This window comes from Branchiostoma lanceolatum, chromosome 19 (assembly GCF_035083965.1).
Source record: "Branchiostoma lanceolatum isolate klBraLanc5 chromosome 19, klBraLanc5.hap2, whole genome shotgun sequence".
In the NCBI taxonomy this organism is placed as follows: Eukaryota; Metazoa; Chordata; class Leptocardii; order Amphioxiformes; family Branchiostomatidae; genus Branchiostoma; species Branchiostoma lanceolatum.
In genome coordinates this window covers 9,749,036-9,763,439 of record NC_089740.1, presented here as the reverse complement: position 1 = coordinate 9,763,439, position 14,404 = coordinate 9,749,036, and the positions used below count along the sequence as shown (strand labels likewise).

Genomic DNA, 14,404 nt, shown 5'->3' with positions numbered 1-14,404 from the left:
GGCGTCGGCGGAGGGAAATGAAGATAACGCCGGTCCAATTGCTGTACTAACGTCGACGATTGCGAAATGATCTTGCTCCAGTTTACTATATTAGATGAGTGGAGTTGTCATATTTTCCAATTTCGCAGGAACGCGCACCTGTCAGCGAGCGGAAATTCGGCGGGGTAGATTATCCTGACTATTAAATGTAGGAGGGCGATCTCTCGGGCCCTGACACCGACTTGTTCGGGTCAGTGCGCCCAGATGCGGGGAAAGATTGAGCTGAGGACCTTCGGCCCCGGGTTGCTGACACCGGGGCGCGTGGATTACGGCGGCCCGCCGCCTCGTTTCACTGTTGGAAATGAGAAACTACTGGGCAATCATGCGAGGGGGCCGGCCGGGGCACAGCCACCAAGACCAGGGGTTACCAGGGCAAATCCCTACCCGTTAAGCAGCTTTTCGTCTTTCTACTATTCATTTCTGATCCAAAGAAGTAAAACTAAAATTTTATCCTTAATCTTCGAAAAGCTACACTGTTACAAATGCTAACGATGATTTTGTGCGAATAAACCATTTCAAACTCTTGAGTTGCACCCACTGACGAGGTGTTACCAGGCTAAAGCCCTACCCGTTAAACGTTAAGCAGCTTTACATCTTTCTGTTGTTCACTTCTGATCCAAGGACGTGTAACAGAAGTTTTATCCTTATCCCTCGAAAAGACGGCTACATTGTTCCAAATGATAATGATGATTTTGCGCGAATGAATCATTTCCAACACTAGAGTTGCACCCACTGACGACAACGAGTTGTTACCGGGCCAAAGCCCTACCTGTTAAGCATCTTTATTATCTTTGTTTTGTTTATATCCTAACCGTCAGAGGTGATACTGAATGTTCCTCCAATGTACGTTCCTTGCCCCCTTGAAACTGAACACGACCACTCCGTTACAAAATGCTAATGATATAGCTAAACAGATAAATCATTCTAAATGCTGGGATTCCCACCAAGAAAGACAGAAATGAGAAGATATCTAGGAACCAATACAAAGATTCTGTTCTAAGATAAGATTTCCACTACGAGCCCAACGACAAGCAGAGAACACGAATCGGTTTAAGAATATAGAAAATCGTCTTCTTACTCTTTAGTATAGCAAAGCCTCAATGAACAATCTGCTATCATATCATACTGTTAGAATTTGAAGCAGTCAGTTGCAACTGAAAAGTCATTTCCAAACTTCAGCTGCGGCCATCTAGCCACGTCGTTCTCAGCCCCTGACCTCCTGAATTGTTGATTTTACAGTTGATTGTACGCTGGACAGAAGTGACACCCAAAGTGATCGATGAGATATACTTGGATATCCTCCGCCTAACACGACTCTATACAGTCCACATGTATTCATCTTTTCTTATATTCGATCTCTAGTATGTCGTTACTTTTGCAATCAAAACATGAGACAGTTTCCATAACTCTACTTCCTGTAAGTTTCTATTTGTTACTACCCCATGTGCTATGTAAAATAACGTAGCAATGTAGCCGTCATTGTAGTAGCCATATCGATTTTTAAAGTTCTCACAGTTTCTGTGCGTAGAAAACATTGCTTGTCGCGACTTACTCAAACTTGTGATGTTGTACGGGGACTATATGCAAGAAGATATGACTCTAGATCTGTATGATGAAAAAGTAAACTTCTGCTCTGTAATCTGGTACTGTCCGTCTAAACTTTGTGGGATTTGTTACTGTCGTTTTTAACACTTTTGCTGAGTTTAAAAAGTTAGCAGGTTGGAGCTTCTGTGCATTCTCTATAAGAGTTGTCGGTCGGCAGCTGCAAACTCAATATACGATTTACTGAACTGCTCACAGAGTTATAAATGCCACAAAGTAATGTGGACTTGACACACGAGACTTGAGCTTGGCTTCTTTCCACGTCTTGTAGGAACTATTTCTCGGCCCACCAATACCCGGGGGATGTTTTGGGTGCACGTTGTTTATTTTACGGGGTCTTGGGCACGGCGTTTTCCGGACAGATCGGTCCTCAACAAATCAATACGCCGGCAGATTGACATGCCAGGTCGCGAATGGAGTTGAGGTCGTTTAAATAGACGTCTACCAGGGGACTTGGGAGAGAGAGGCCAGCCCAAACCTCTCCTTCTCCGCCCTCCCAAGGGGTCCGGCTCCAGTCTTGCGATCGCTTATAGGGGATGAGGGTCGCGGCAAGTGATCGGCGGGTCCTATTAAACTTTCGGCATCGGATCTAACTGGGGTCGGTACACCAAGTAGTCCAGTGGGACCCCGGGCAGGGCTAAACTGTTGGAGGCAATAGGCACCGATCGACCGCCGGTTGGCCTCGCCAGGCAGAGGTCCTGCCATGTAATGCCTTCTGAGTTTAGGGCCGCGACAACTAATAGGGAGGTCCTATTAAATTTTCGACTGAGGATTTACAGGGGTCGCTCGAGATCGCGACAGAAATGTGGATGGTGCCCCCTGTCGACGAATGTGCCGCTATGTCCTGTACTGTGACTTGGAGTGTAACGGGGGTATGGGGCAAAAACAACTGTTTGCCGTTTGGTATAGTTAATGCGCCAACTACTTTTTAAGTACAAATATGGTACAGAAATCTCACAACCCCATTTTGGACGAGTTAGTTTCCTGGCGTGACATCAAAATCAGACGACTTTTAATTACCAACTGTACTTTCCCACCTCTTCCTCAAACCTTGTAGCCGATCCCGTTCAAGATAATACACCAAGAGTCGTCGTGCAACATCTAGATAAGTTAAACTCAAGCCCGTTAGCCAATGTAACCCCGCTCAGTGATCGTACTCTGTCCAATTTTCAAATTGCATTTCCCTCATCGCCACGGGTAAGAACATAACGCCTAGTTCTGATCTCTCTGTCCTAATTTCAAAATTGAAATCCTACCATATCTGCCGGCATAAGGACGTCAAATCTCGGGCATATAGGCGTTGTTAATGATAGGGGAAGGGCCGGGGCTTCTAAGATTTCCACTAACGTGACAACGTGAAAATTACTCGTTACCTCCTGAACCCGGGATTGGAACCTGCGACCTTTGAGGCAACCCCTGCTCGGCTGCGGGATCCCCGTACGACTTCACAATTTTAACACGGCTTGGTAAAAATGATTGAACCCGAGACCCCGGGGCACTTTTGTTTGATTTGAAGGGCTGAAGCGGCGCGCGTCCAACATGGCAATTTCGAAATGAGGACTTTTAATGGCTAGGCTGGAAAAACGCGAGCAACTCGCGGCCTGAGCACTGATCTAAACATGCACTGGCGGAAAATTGCCATCTGTAAACTGCCTGTGATAGGAGAAGGGGCCAGGGAATGTAAATCAGCTACTCCATTAACCGGACCGACTGCATGCATGTTGAGGAACATACTCGACGCTAAATGGTAAAACTTCCACGTGTGCTGAAATCGCCAGGTCTTCTATTACTGTAAACTTTCCCCAATAGTGATATTGAGCAATTGTCGGGGTAGATATTATCAAATGCACTCATTATGGGTTATAATTTGTGGGTTGATTGTCTACATACGTTAGCGAGCGGGTATTGCGTACATGAATATGGAATCATAGCCTTGGTCCCCTTGTTCCAAGATTCATCTATATTTCTAACCTGGCCTTTCGCCCTCAAGTTACCCACCTCTCGCCCAAGGCAACAGTACGATATTGGTATTTCACTGCGAAGGTCGCGAAAATGGCGGTTTTAATGCAACAATTTGGAGATCAACGCTGTAGCTCATGAAGGTTGTCTATAATCAAAGGATCGCCGTGCACCGGTCTGTGTACTAGGAAATGATTGAGTCTCGGGACTCTGGGGTCTTGGCCCGGGTGGCTTTAAGGTCGTCCGGCCAGGGTCGTAAAAGAGCACTTGGAAAAATGAGGCGGAGTGTTGAAACATGTCATCTGAACTGAATACAGCACGTTATTTGTAACCAATTCTCTCCTGGACGACATCTTCAGGCCAATAGTTGACCCGTAAGACCTTGCAGTTACTGGGTGGGCACGCCGGTAAGGGTTTCAGTTAGTTGCGTTCAAAGAAACGCCGCTTCGCATGCACTGAGCGCTTTAGGGGAGCGTTTTTGTGTTGCGAAAACAATCGTAAAGGCTTGGAGAAGCAGTTTTGATTTATTTGCTAACGGAGTAGGAATCAAACCTTTCAGAGGCTATATACAAGCATAATTACAATTCCCATCATTTCAGATATGTCGTTTCCATTTTGAGGTGATTTTTATATTTTTCTGGCCACCTCTAAATAACGTTACGCCGTCACAAACTACCCACATACCGTCACCACCGGAAAATCATACCCATCCCTTAATATGGTGTGCGCGTCCGTCGCGTCATATATCACTCCCGTCTACATAACACAATGATTAAGGATGCCCTGTGCTCAGTGCTCCGAGGTTACCCCGGTCTATATCCACTGGTCCCATTTGGAAATGAGTCCTATCTGCTCCGCCATTACCCCAAGCCGACCCCTCCCCCCTTGGGTGATGACACGGGCGCTGCTGGAAGACCGGCCTCGGTAATAGGAGAAACATTTGGGCCCGGCTCGAGCCACGACCCGCCGTAATGGCACAGCTCCCGGTGATAATTACCCAGGAGAATTCTACTGTACTATAGACATGCGGAACCTCGCACGGCTACACGGCGGGGTTGGCTTACACAAAAGAACACAAAGATGGTAATAAAGAGTAAAGAAAGAAGTACATTACTGTGTAACTCTCACGTTGAGTGCTTATAGAATTTTCACCAAGCAATATAAAGTATAACAACTGATGTGAAATGTAAGGGAGGATTCATTACTATCACCTGCGTATGGATGCGTCTCCCTTACCCCACCAGGCGCTACAAAGTACATTCCCTGAATACAGGACTATCTCTTACAGTTAGAACCTTTCATCGTCATTATCATTAGAATCTCTTGATGCATTTGTGAAGTGGTAACGACAGTTGTACTCCGTTTTACACCACCTATGGCCTATAACATTCACTTAACATCTTCTACCACTTCTACCCTTTATAAACGGCCGTTCTTTGTGCTCACGGTCCGCATGAGACTTCAAGACAAATTTTTCACTCGATCCTTCCTCGCTTTCCTCCAAGACGATAAGATCTCAGCACGCGGCCCTTGAGAAATAATAACAGTTCGAATCCCTGCGATGATTTCGCTATCGTATATAACCATTTTCTCTGAGGGGTATCAGACAATAACTCCATCATGTCGCATTGCCCGCCTGTCTGTCGAGACTTTGTCTTAATAGTATTATCTACAAGACCTTTACACTGCCATCCCTGTCTTAAGGGACAATGGGTGTTATCTGTTAGGCGGGTGATATTGCAGGGGAGCTCAGATAAACGTCAGGTAGACACCTGTTTGATCTTAACTTGGAAAGACGGACGACTTAAAAAAACTTTTGCAAATCATCCGATTTGTCTTAGCTTTTCATGGAGGCGCATTGAAGGTATCGTTTAGTGTGAAGGAAGTAAAAGTAAGATCGTGTCTTGAAGATTTCTACCAAACAGAAGTAGATCCAATGCTACGAGTTGTCTTGACACATCAGTGTCTTCTTATAGGATGCTTGCTCCTTTGCGTTTTCCTTTCGTAGTCTCTTAGCTTTTCTACATTAGTGTGTGTCTTTTTTTAAGATCTTTGGAAGACTGATACATCTAACTACAGATAGTATAGTTTATGAACATGAAAGTTCATCTGTGTTGGTACATAGACGACATTATAGAAAACTCTTCTAAGCAATCGGAGACTCGAGTTTAAGAAGACCATGGGACTGGTATAAACTTCGGTGAGTCCAACCTTTGTGTCAGTCTTTGGAAGACATGTACAGCTACATATACTGTCGTTTATGAACATGACGGTTCAACTGCGTTGTTGTTATGGTAACATCTTCTGAGCAATCGGGGACCACCGGACTTTTCTTAACTTTGGTGAGTCCAATCCTTCGATCAGAAGTTATCAATGGTGTGATTTATTACTGAAGTTTTAATCAAGCATCACCCTTTCGGTGAACTTGCCAACTGGATTATGTTTTCGGTCTCTACCTACCACGGCTTGCATCAGAACTCCGGTATCTAGCAGATCGTGTTAACTAGACCTGGGTCTCCCGGCGGTACGGAAAAGCTGGAGTTGATCTTCTCTAGTGGTCTCCCACCCCGGTCGGTGGATTTGCTTGTTCAATTTACGAGTCCAAGCCGACCGATGTCCCTCTTGGGGGAACTCGGCGCGTGGAATTGATCACGACCGCTTATCTTCTCCCAGCAAGTCTGCGCGCGAAATGGCCGAGCTGGTGCGGTGGGGAGGGGGGCGAGGATTAGGTGGGGAACATGGGGTCAGCGGCGCCACGGCCAAGCAAATATACCGAAAAATTAAACTGCTGTCCGAGCGGAACCGTTCGTATAGATCCGGGCGCGTGAGGAGAAAGAGGTGTGAAATTGGAAAGAAAAACGGGCACAGTTCGCTTGGAATCAGCCCGCCAGCTTGTTAGCCCGCACAGGGGTATTTATCAGACGATACTGAGAGGAATGGGCCAAGATTACGGACATGGCATGAGAGAGCGCGCGCCCATAACCGCCGTCTGAGATAAGCAGCTCTGCCTTTTCACTGACAGGACAGATTGTAGAGGACCATCCATCTCAACACGAACCCGGGCGATATAATGAGGCTGCGGGCGCGCGAGGATTGGTCACGCCGCGCGGGTTTGGGCGGGAGGGTCGGGAAGTCTCGTCCAACCGTGGGTCACGGGTCAGCGCGAGGGGGGCGCCACAAATTGCTTGATGCCCGCGCCAGCCATTCTGAACCCCAAGCGGAAAATCGGACCAAAGTGTGGTAAATAAAAACGACGCAGGCAGAAAATATGACCAAACTGCGGTAAATAAAGAGAGACTTCGCCGTGAAATCGGGCCAAAGTACGGTGAATCATCTTCTTTGTACCGCCGGTCTTTATCGACCTTATCGGTGGTCAGCAGTTTGATGGGGTGCCACGCAGTGGGCATTGAGTCTCCGAATGTGGGGACATGTTTACTGCCACACTTTCAGCAGACGTGAAATATACGACAAGCGTGTGTCTCTAAGCAGGAGGTATTTTTCAACCGTATCTTTTTCGATTCTTCCGCTCTTGTGGTGATTCGCCAACTCACGGAACCAGTTGTAGCTAAATATATCATAGATTTCATCCTCCTGTGGCGCTGTGCGAGCCCGCGAGGGCTGGGGTTGGTTGGCACTTACCCAAGTCATAAAAATCTGCAACAACAAGTTTGGAAAATCAACAAAACTTCCGGTGCAAGAAATTTCTAGCCTCTACCAGTCTCCACGGGTCGCTGCAAAATAGTAGAAATTCGCCAGGGAGTAGAGTTTGCGACCTAGGTACTGTACACCCTGGCCAGCTAACTCCTCGGGTATGTTATCTGTCTATTTGGCGAATTTCTACAATTTTTCCAGCCACCTGTGGAGCCTGATAGAGGCTAAGAAGTTCCCAGATCGGTACAGCAACCGACTTACGCCCCCCCTACACACAGAACTAATTCACAAAAAACGTATTTCTAATTCCCAGTAAAGTTACTAAAGAAAACGAAGGTGATTTCATCTCTACTAAAGGACTAACTCACAACCTCTTCCCCGTCTATTGCGCACTATAGATACACCCCAGATTGTCCAAAGCCTTTGACAATATGATTGACATATATTTTGACAAGCCTACGTCAGATATTCAACCATTCTTAATGGCATTCGTAAATGACGCTTAAACATTGAAACATACTAAGTTATCTTTAAGTTGCTTTGATACTGAGTAGTCGTAAAATAAATGCCGTATTTACATTTCACGTAAAGTCCACATAAATATGTAGTTATATTTCTACCCTTCATAGACAACCCAAAAAGAAAGCTCCAAACCGCCAAACATATGTATAGAGCGATGCGCATTTCTGGGCGCCTGGGTGGGTGCTACCCTTCGTAGTAACCGCTGGCTCAATCTTTTCGCTTCCTAACCACGGATAAGTAAGCTAAAAAATTGAGCCAGCGGTTACTACGCTACGGTGGATGGCACCCAGGCTACATTTCTCAGCAATTTTGGATGACTCTCTTTGGGAGTAATCTAAACGTGTTACCCCAAACGAAGTTGACACAGCAAACGCACGCTCTATCAGATTTAACCCCATAAGCACTTTCTAATACACAGTCAAACGCTCGTCTTTTTACACGAGGGGAAATAGCAACAACAAAAAACGTCAGCAGAAGTTTATGGCTGTGAACTTGAAGCGAATTTATCTCTGACACCTAGTCCCGTGCGGCTTGCACGGTAGAAATATTTTGGCAATATTTTTTCCGATATGACATATACAGGAAGGTCAGATCTTTCAATAAGAGGTGGCGGGGAGTTGATGGCTCATCACCGTCTTAACTGGAACTGACAGCCCGAAGCTGAAACTGTCCGACTCTAATGGATAGAGACCGAAGAGGTTGCCCTGTCTGGAAGAGTACAGGTCTTTAGCTTCGACTCTTCAAAGATCACAGCTAAGATGAACTTGAGTAATGAAATATATCTAATGATTCCACAAGGGCGACAACCTCACTGCGACCTAAACTTTGACAAAGCGCTCAGCGAATCTCATAGATAAAAAAGGGATCTTTTACGCTTTGTGTGTTTTGTTGTCTTTTTAGTCGAACATTTTGAATGATATTCTATTTCTATAGTCACGGGTTACACAAACCCGACTTCGGTCGGTCGTAGCACCATCGCTGTCTAGTGTAATGTGGGCCTTAGTGATGTAAAGAAAGTATGACATTTACGACTTTGTATTGAACGTATCATTTGTACGATTTGCTATGAAAGAAAAAAAGGTATCAAGCTAAGAAAGGGCATATGAGTTAGTTATAAGTTTTCCTCAAAGTTAGATTCTGTTACTTCAAAACGTCAACAGGCAATTTCCCATTCCGTATTCTCATAGGTAATAAGGATGATTTAAAAAAGAGGAAAGATTAGTAGTCTAAAATCACGCATTTTCTGCGAAGTTTCTAAAATGCATTTTCAAGCATCGCATGATGAAAACCACACCAAAATATTTCATGTTCCTAATTCATACTACACCATCGTGTTAAGCAAAGTCATGCGGATCGTAAGAAAGGGTCATTTCAAAGGAATTGACACCGTCGTGGTCATATATACTATATTATCCTCCCCAAATTGAAGAAAATGTTTTTCTATGAGCGCCCTGGAAGCCCAACTAGTGTGTCCCGGCCAACAAAAGCTGTCGCCGCCTCTCTCCTCCACAACTGCACCCGGAATGGAGTTCATTCCCGCTACCATATAGGTGGATCTATTCAGCGCTAGCAGAGTCATCTATCTTGGATGTCAGAGCGGCGTGCGTGACTTAATACTCGCCTAATTGGACGAGATGGGTAGAAGAAAGACTGAACAAAACCTGGGTGTGTGGGACCAGGGCTTTACAATTCTGCCGCGGGTCCCCCGGGAGCGTACACCGCCCAGGGTATTAAACTTCTACCGGTGCAACTTTCAATAAAGCCGCGATGCACGACAAGGAAGAAGAAATACGTACATAGCCTCGCTTCACAGGTATCAGATTTGACGGCGTTGCGTTTGACATTTGTCCTAAAGGGGGACTTAGCTAGCGTGCTTTGGATGGCAAACACTATTTTTGTCATGCACTGTATCCTCAACCAGCTAGGAAAAAGTACGTACAGGTATCAGATTTGACGGCGTTGATAGCTCTCCTGAAGGGAGACTTAGCTAGCGTGCTTTGGACGGTAGACACTGTTTTTGTCATGCACTGTATCCTCAACCAGCTAGGACGAAATATGTACATAGCCTCGCTGCGCAGTCAGAGCTACGGCGGCGTTAGCAGATGTGAAGTCAATGACAGTCATCCTAAAGGGAGCCTGTGTTCGAGGCTCAGTTAGCTACAATTTTACCTTACCGTTAGAAAACTAACATCACTTTCAGAGACCGGGCCTGTTTCAGTACAATGTATGATATGAAGATACCACAATACAGTATCTTAACTTCTTAAGGTATCCAATATCTAAGACGTCAATCCAACCTTCTCTCATAGCAATTATTTGTTAAACGGAAGCGTTTTGAAGTATCTGTATGGTATGCATCTATTCTAACGTACTGTGATAGTTATGGTAGTGGAACCTTCACCGTGAAAATGTCATCTGTACCGCACAAGATATTTTCAAATCAGATAATGCAGTGTGACTGGTAAGCATTGCGATATTGCCTGCTGCTATTTGCTGTGCCTGTAAAGGAATTCGTCATAATTTCTGCACCCATTGAAAATGTTGCGCAGCATAGGAGACTCAGTTTAAACCATTACACATCTAATATATTCAATTGATATTTTCGCATTGGTGCCATACAATTATGATCGTGCAGGAGTTTAAAAGGAAATAAGCGCCAACCTAGGAAAGAGATTTCTGAGACGAAATGGCGCGTGCAAACTGAAAAATGTGAGAGTATTAAAACGAAAATTAAGCCGTGGGAATAGTTATATTTACAACACGATGTACATGCAACCAATCGCTAAATGTGTTTTTTTATGAAATGCGCAAGACAAAAAATGAAGAAGGAATAACATAAAAAAGAGCTATGAAAAAAGAAAAAAGTTGGGACCTTCTATGGGCGACAAATGGTCCAGATCGAATTCATCGGGCGGATGGACGGGGCCGAAGAAGGGGTCGGCGGAACGGGCGGGCGCCGGAACACATGGGGCCGACGGGCGGGCGGAGGACGCACGGCTCTGGCTTCTATGTTCCCCGCTTTGCACTACGCGAACATAATAAAAACACGGGGTTCACAAAAACGGATAGGCGGGATGGAGGTGATCTTAAAATGTGGATATGTCATATGATGATGTTATTAAAGCATTTTATGACACGTGCATGCGTAAACGGTCTCCATTGCGATAGCCCGTAGCTCCAACAATACGCATAACATCAAATCTTTACACTTTTCAACAGGCCATAGTTATAACATTCATAAAAACATCAACACAACACCTTCTACATGTAAACCAGTATGTCTGAGTTTCTTTGTATTAAACATGTATATCATGCGCTACCAGTGTGTAGTCATTTTTCTTTCTTCTATATCTGGCAAGGAAAAAACGGAATAAAAATACATAGCAATATCAAACACTGTCGCCAGGTTTGGAGCCCTCAATCTCGAGAAAATACGATAACTGCACTCGAGTATATCTTAGCAACTATAAAAACCACAAAGAACTATTGTACACGTAATGGTTTGGCACAACAACGGCATCATTAGGGAGACCAACGGCCTTCAAAGACGGTGGACATTAAATGATTCTAATGGACAACACACGAACTTGTATAAATAGGTCGTTCGTGGGTCGTAAAAATACAATTCAATCTTATTTCACATGAATGAAACGTATGAATCATAGTTAATCTTTACGATGATGACGTGAGAAAATGTAAGGTCTCTTGTGCAAATGAATTCAAGCTATTCACGACATCATGGATGCACTTTACGCTATGTACAGTGTTCTAAGATTTTTAGACGCGACCCACGGCCTGGCTGACTTTGGGCAAGGCCCTAATCGCTCTGTACCCAGGCGTAACTGTGTTTCTCTCTCGTTTCAAACGACATTACAACCCGAAATTTCACCCCGCAAAACCTACAAACGTACTCCAGCCGGAAAAATATAAAAACAAACGAATTGAATCACACAGACAGCGCCCATACTGCTCGGCAATGATCGTTACTTTAACGATGCTGTCCCGTAAGAGAGCTTAGCCGAACCCACAGTCGTACACACGACGTTTTACTCCGCTTTAGTCTGAGTGAGGGATCACGTCTTGTTACTCTAACGGTCGGGAATATAAAAACCTTGATTGAATTAAACGGGAGCGTACGTATGGCCAGACCTGCTCGGTTTTTATGGGAGAATAAAGTGCCCGTGTTGGGGTAGAGTGGTGGTGTAAATACGGAGCCTACTAATCGGAGTTGACACCGTCTTACCAAAGGGCCCGGAGGAATGTAATCATGTCTTGTGCGTTGACATCACGAGTGTGGTAACAGAATTTAGCAGACGGGACGTGGTACAGGTCAGCTAACCCAAACGGTAACCCCTGGATGATTAGAGCCGGGATGAACGTTGCCAGGATAGCCTTTTGAAAATTAGTCATAATTTGGGAGGCCGTCTACCGTACCGTACAATCAGTGGAACCATCTCGGTAGAGATCAACATGAGAGGACGGGACACAGACTCACAGCTGGGGATGATTCAGATTCTTGTGTTTGAATACGAGACGTTAATTATGGAGAGATTTTGGGGCTTTTTCAATGTTATAAAGAAAACAACCCTGTTGTTTGAATACGAGACGTTCATTAATGGAAGATTTTGAGATTATTTGCAATGTTTAAAATAAAACAATTAATCATAATTCAGACTCTGTTGTTTGAATAAGAGACATGAATTATGATTATATAAAGATCCTGAGACTTTTTCAACGTTTAAAAGAAAAAAATTGATTATAATTCAGACTCTGTTTTTCTGAATACAAGACCCTGTTGTTTGAATACGAGACGTTAATTATGAAATGATTTTGAGGCTTTTTCAATGTTATAAAGAAAATAACCCTTATTCACATTCTGTTGTTTGAATACGAGACGTTCATTATGGGAAGATTCTGAGACTTTTTTCAATGTTTGAAATAATTTAAAAAATCAACCCTATTTGATACGAGAAACATCATAGAAACATTTTGAGGCTTATTTGCAATGTTTAAAAGAAAACAATGGATGATGAATCAGACTCTGTGTTATTTAGATACGAAACGGTAATTATGGAACCATTCTGAGGCTTACTACACATATAGAAACTTTTTTCACGAACGGCGGTAAACAAAGTATCGTAACACACTCAATACGAACGGTTCTGAAACTTGGATTCCATTAATCATATCTCCATTATTTCTATATTAACTGTATGATATTATGTATCATTTGAAAGAGTATTTAGTACCACTTAGAGTAATACCTTATTTGTTGTCATCAGCTACATTCAAAGGTCAAACGCAAGGGTTTTCGTCTTCCTTAATTTCGGTTGACGAATAGAAGGACGGCCAAATGACATCTGTCGAGGCCAAAGTCTTGAAGAATTCCCTTCTCAAGTCGCCAACCATTAAGAAGCGGTTCGATACGGCAAGGGCTTCCCCCTTAAATCTCTCCGTTCGATCGTACGTCGCAGCTACACCAAGATAGAAGTGGAATTAACACCATTGTCTTTACTCGCCATTTGCATGTTCCCGATGAAAGGTACGCCATTTAGCGGTAATCGAACTAACGGTCGTTCTGACTGTGGCGGGAAAACCCGTCTTGAATCGGCGCTAACCTAACTCCTCAAAAATCTATTAATGCCCGCCTATTGTTGGCGCTAGATTAGGGCTTGATGGCGATTTAGACGCACGCTAAGTCCGGTTAAAACCCCTTAAACCGCTTTGTCACGCTGCGAGCCTTAAACGAGCTCGGGAAGATTTGAAGGAATTGTCGACTTCAGAGGAGGGACATTTCACCCTTGGAAATTAACACATTCCAGTCGATTGGACTGCCAATCTTCATCTGCTTCGTTCAGGGAAGAGAGGGGAGCTATTTCCTCTGTTTTTGGTCTACGGGTTTCTTTTTCTTAGGCCCCCATTCCACTAGACTGAGACCTCGCTGCGGCCCAACTTGTGTAACCCTTGATTTTATGCTTGAGACTATCATACAAAATGTAAGAGTATGATTGAAAGGACAACAAAATACACGGAGCGTAAAACGATTATTCTTCTTATCGATGAAATTTGTTGAGCGGTTTGTCCAATGTTAGGTCGCAGCACGCTCGTAGCGAGGTCGCAACTTAAGTGAAATAGGTGTGTTAGAGGCATTGGAAGAAGTGGCATTGGTTACGGAAAATACTAGTTTCGTGAAAAGTGCCAAGAAATGAGCAGAATTTCATGACTTGAAAAATCTACAGAGATTCAATATGAAAGTTGCCAAAGATGAAAAAAAACTCCAAATAAGGAATCCAGTTTTATAAAAAGTGGAACGAAATGAACGAAGCGGAATTTTATGACTTCAACATATAATGTCACAGAGATTTAATATGTTAAACGTTGTCTTGTTATTGGATGTATGTTATAAAACAAACAGCGAAACTATTACAGTGCAATATTCACATGTTTGCTAAGTATTTTTGTCATCCCAGTATGAAAACGGTAACGTGGGAAAAGACAACTTTGAATCAAATCTGTCATTCTCAGAAATAACACCTCAACTTCGCGTCGGCATATTTTTGTCTAAAACTGTTTTCGTCAGTCAAAAATCTTGTTTATCATAGGCAGTCGATAGCACGTAGAGGTCAAAGGT

General features: G+C 44.0%; 1 protein-coding gene across 4 annotated transcripts in view; it reads right to left on the bottom strand.

The window, feature by feature from the left end:
* LOC136426061 (hepatocyte nuclear factor 6-like) overlaps positions 1-14,404 on the bottom strand; it is a 68,138-nt gene that overhangs the window by 25,557 nt on the left and 28,177 nt on the right. For 2 of the 4 annotated variants that reach the window (XM_066414993.1, XM_066414994.1), the window contains exon 2: positions 10,646-10,798. The exons of the other annotated variants lie outside the window; for them this stretch is intronic. In XM_066414993.1, coding sequence (XP_066271090.1) covers positions 10,646-10,798 — 153 coding nt within the window. The remainder of the gene's footprint in view (positions 1-10,645; positions 10,799-14,404) is intronic. 4 annotated transcript variants of the gene reach the window in all.